General features: G+C 43.6%; 1 protein-coding gene across 1 annotated transcript; it reads left to right on the plus strand.

The window, feature by feature from the left end:
• Nucleotides 1-536: 536 nt before the first annotated feature.
• Nucleotides 537-3,935, plus strand: tmem74 (transmembrane protein 74). The gene is made up of 2 exons (XM_005741322.1): nt 537-661; nt 1,302-3,935. The coding sequence occupies exon 2, from the start codon at nt 1,369-1,371 to the stop codon at nt 2,212-2,214; it is 846 nt and encodes a 281-aa protein (XP_005741379.1). The 5' UTR covers nt 537-661; nt 1,302-1,368; the 3' UTR covers nt 2,215-3,935.
• Nucleotides 3,936-4,658: the final 723 nt, after the last annotated feature.

Here is a 4,658-nt window from a genome sequence, read left to right on the forward strand (position 1 = left end):
AGTTATACACACATCACAGCAAAGGCTATTTCCAAAGACAGCAGCTCCCCTCTGCAGAACAACAACAAGAAGCCCAGAGTACTGACCCAGTGCCCAGACCTATCCCAGTAAGCCGAGGAGTCCCCACTGTAAACTAATTTAATTCCCTTATCTTTACTGCAATAGCATCTCTGTATGAATTGTCTCTGTGGGGGTTTAACATTGCCTTCATAGAGACCTTAGGAATCTTTCCTAAACTCCTAATTTCACCAAGAGACTTTTTTTTTCAATTTGTTGATGGCATTTGAGCTTATACATTATTTACGATATTTCCAAGTATAGTGCGCTGGAGCTTTACAACTATTAACTGGCATTTCGGTGCCATTCATAAGGATTTCCCTCGGCCCTTCAAGTCTTGGTTTCTGTTGACGGACAGCGATCGCAATCGACTCACAGATAGCAGCGCTCCTTTCAGCGCCACATCGTGGGCGTCGCAGGCTGTGTGTGTGTGGGAGGGACTAAGGGGAGAGCTCCCCTCAGTGCAGCCGGTCTGCCAAAGCACTGAGCAAGCTCAGAATATATTCAAAGCATATCTACCGATAAGGCTTTTTTTGTCTGCCTCCGTTGTGTGGTATCATCCGCTGTGACGGAGAGAAGTCGGAAGGGATGCTTAAGTAACGCGGTGAGTTTATTTCTGTTTATTAATGCAGCTTGAGGAGGATTGAGGGTTTTTTTGTGTGTGTTTTTTTTAGTCAGGGATTAGAAAAAATATGCATCGCTGGTCCAACCCTTATGCAGAGGAGCATCTCATAGCTTACGCCGAATCCAAATTAAGTGTGCAGGACGATTAGGGTATATTTTAGTGGTGCTTTTATTTAAAGCTACTGATGCTTTTTTACTGGGAGTATATGCACTCGGGCTGATAGTGGTTATGAATCTCTCTGCTTGCAGGGATTAGTTATAGCTCAGTTTCACAAAGGTGTTTATGGATCAAGCACTGTATATTTTAAAACAGAATTAAAATAGATAGCTTAATCTCGATTTGTACGTTTTGCTTACCTAATTGGATTAAGAGTCATTTGGCTAATCACTGGCATATAAGCGCCTTTTAAGGTCCATTCTTAAACCATCTCATCAACTTTAAAGTGGTCTTTTCGTCAGCATTACTCTATTTTAACTATATGTGTATTCTTCATTTTACGCACAAGTTTTAGCGCATTCGTGAATTATGAAATATGAGAAAAAGAAGAATGTTATCTACAATGACATGAATCTCATGTATAAGCACCGTTAAACTTAGACGTGGTGTGTGTTCTTATTAGGGATGCTGTGGAGTGAAAACATCGTGGGAGGAAGGCTCAGAGTGAACCAGCGGGTGGTGAAATACGAATGGCTTCCCCAGAGCTGCTTCCCGCAAAGGAGGGAGGAAAACAGCCCGACATTTCCGACGCCCTTGACCGCGTTTCGGCCAAGCTGCATGCCCGCAAGTCGAGTGGATCAACAGGAGGAGCGATCCCGGGGGAGGGCGCCTGTAACCCGGTCCGCAGCTGCCATGGCCGGTGTCTTTCAACACCAAGGACAGCGCAGCGCAAGGCGGGCGCGGAGATTAAACTTGCTCACCTCGGTGAGGAAAAAATTCGAGTTTGTTGCGACGAGGAATTAGAGACATCTTTCACCTATATCGACGAGAATGTCAACCTGCGACTGGCCAGCCCGGAGTCTAGTTGCAAAAGTACTCACAGAGCCGTGCGCAACGGCGAGCCCTGCTCTGAGACTCTCCCCGAGTTTTCTTTTATGTCCGAGGATGATCTCTCCTTCGGGGAGGGCTCCGGGAATTCTATTGACTACGGCTTTATCAGTGCAGTCACGTTCCTGGTAACCGGGATCTCGTTGGTGATCATCTCCTACGCTGTACCCAGGGATGTGGTGGTGGACCGCGATAGCGTGTCGGCGAGAGAGATGGAGAAGCTGGAGATGGAAAGCGCCCGGATAGGTGCCCACCTGGATCGCTGCGTCATCGCGGGACTCTGCTTGCTCACGCTGGGCGGCGTGGTGCTCTCCACGCTGCTGATGATCTCCATGTGGAAGGGAGAGATGTATAGAAGAAAGGTCATCGCTTATTCCAAGCGTTCGGCCAAACTGTACGGCTCGATCAACCTGAAAACTAGATCCAGTCCCAGCCACTCATCCGGGCAGTATTCCTTAGAAGATGAAGTGGAGGAAACTATTACCTAAGCTGCTGCTCTGCATATAAAAGAATTGTGATTAACTGGGATATAATACCATTCACATTGTCATTCTCTAACATATACTGTACTTATAATTTCAAACTGTAAGTTTGCAACATTTTTATCTAATAGTGTAGCAACAGATGAAGCCTCCAGTTACATTTCCACGTGGCAAAAAGAGTGAACAAGAAAAGCATCCAAAGCAGTTATTACCAGACATCTATTCTTTGGAATTAAATTATTCCCATCTTTTTATGACTAAACTATTAGAAAAAAAGTGCAGGGAGAGCATTAAGAGCTTTGTGCCACAAACATTGTATTTATTTTTTATTTTTTGGCTCAAGATACAATCCCTGAGAGCTTCCATTTATTACTAAGGTTATTCATATTTAATGCAAACACCAAAATTGCACATAGGCACATTTCAGGAAGCAGGGGGATGCTTGTGTCCCCAGAGCAGGAAAGTGGGAGTAAGACGGGATGTATCGTTGTCCCTGTTTACTGTCACATGGGCGAATAGGCTCAGCAGTCCACATGGTAATATCCAGTGACAGTCCCTCTCTGGTGCAGTGCTGAGGTAAGCCAGTAAGGCTGGCTTCATGCATCTAAGCCAAAGCTGCACATTGATTTGATAGTTATGACAAATTTGACTGCAGTTGACAGCCATCACATCCACTCTGCACCTTCCTCTGCTCTCTGTTGATCTGCCCTGCTCCTCTTTCTCAGCTTCTTGCCTCACCTTCTCGCTGCCACAGCAGACTTCCCCTCCCCCTGCAGACCTTCAGCATATTTTAGACTTACACGCCTGCGGGAGGGGTCCCAAAAGACCACAACCCAAGTGCCTGTTACGTTTCAAGGTTGAGCAAGCCTGTGCTTACCAGTCTCTTTCCATCTTCTGCTACCTGAGGATGGACTTAAGAACAGCTAATCACAGATGAAAGCGCTGCCCTATTTCCCAAACGGAAAGCTGTCACTACTTCAAAGAGCTAATTACCTCTCTTAAGTGATGTCTCACTCTTTTTTAAAAGGTTATGTTTGATGTTATCACACTGATTTGCTGAGTAAAAAAAGAGAGAGAGAAAAGAAATGCAGGTGAGCACATAGAGCTTAGGAAAAGAGGTTTATCCTGTGCAGACTTGCTAAAAATGTTAATGCTCTAGTGACCTGACAAGGTGAAGACCTGCTTCTGTCTCTTGGTTAAGGAGGAATTCACTTTGGTCTAGGCTTAGTCTGAGTTAAAAGAACCTTATGTTTCTCCTTGATGGTTTTTAATGCAGGCTGAAAAAAAACCTATTAAAAATCTCACACAATTGTCTTTTTAAAAAAAGTCATTTTTTGCACTTAAGGCTCATAAATCATGCATGAAGCGCTAATTCTTATTTGCATATATTCTTATGAACAGCCAAATGTTGCATTCTGCAAGACGAGTTCAAGTGACTCTTACTGTTACCTTAGTTTCTTGTCCTTTCTTTTCTCGGGCTGTGTGACCCTATTTCAAGGCTTACATTCAAAACGACATGAGTCAGCCTCTATTAATGAGATGCGGAGGCTTATTAGTCGATGGTAAACAGCTCGGGGCTGTTGCTGTGATTTTGTTCGGTTGTATTGCTTCTATATACTGTCAGAGCATATACATGCATTCTGAATGACATTCAGTTGATGGAAGATGGGAGATGATGGAAAAATGGCCTGAGATGGTAAGATTAAGCAAAAGACATTTATGTATGAGCCCGGATTTTGTCAACAATGGACTAATGCAAGTTTTTGTTATTAGAGCATTTAATTTCCTGTGTGTACATCCCTGAAGAGCAACCATTACATTTCAAAATTGCAATAAAACACTAAATGCAGACATTTCCAGGAAAGGTAATAAAAATTAATGATCCAAATAAGGCAAATTGTCCTGTTCTCTTCATAGGAGCTGTAAATCTTAATCATATTTCAATGAGAGGGCTTTCCTGGTCTCGTTGGCTGAGGAGGTGAAGTGCAACATCCAAGTTGGGTTGCTAGATTCTCATTTCTTCCCACTTCCTCTTTCTTTCACACTCCCCAGTAATTCCACATAAAATGAAACCTGTTCATCACTGATAGGTCAACACCAACGGAGCCACTGCCAAAAATTCTGAATGATACTATTGAGCAATTGGATCAAAATCCAGAAATATAACACTGCACTGCCTTTAATTTACAAATGTTGCAACATCTGTGACAATGTCACTCTTGTAACACACAGAAGGCCATAAATCCCAGAGGGGGGCACACATCAAACTCACATCAAAGAGCATCATGTGTGGTATATAATGCATTATGCTGTAGGTTTTCACATACTATTCTTTTCCTGCTCCCATTTTTCCTCTGTATCTCCCATTCTTCTTTCTGTCCTCCTCCTCACAGCCAACACCGGGCTTCCCCTCATACAGCCAACTAAATGTGTTCGGGGGATTTAATCAG

The sequence above is a fragment of the Pundamilia nyererei genome, unplaced genomic scaffold, assembly GCF_000239375.1.
Source record: "Pundamilia nyererei isolate P.nyererei 1_Seehausen unplaced genomic scaffold, PunNye1.0 scaffold00109, whole genome shotgun sequence".
Classification (NCBI taxonomy): domain Eukaryota; kingdom Metazoa; phylum Chordata; class Actinopteri; order Cichliformes; family Cichlidae; genus Pundamilia; species Pundamilia nyererei.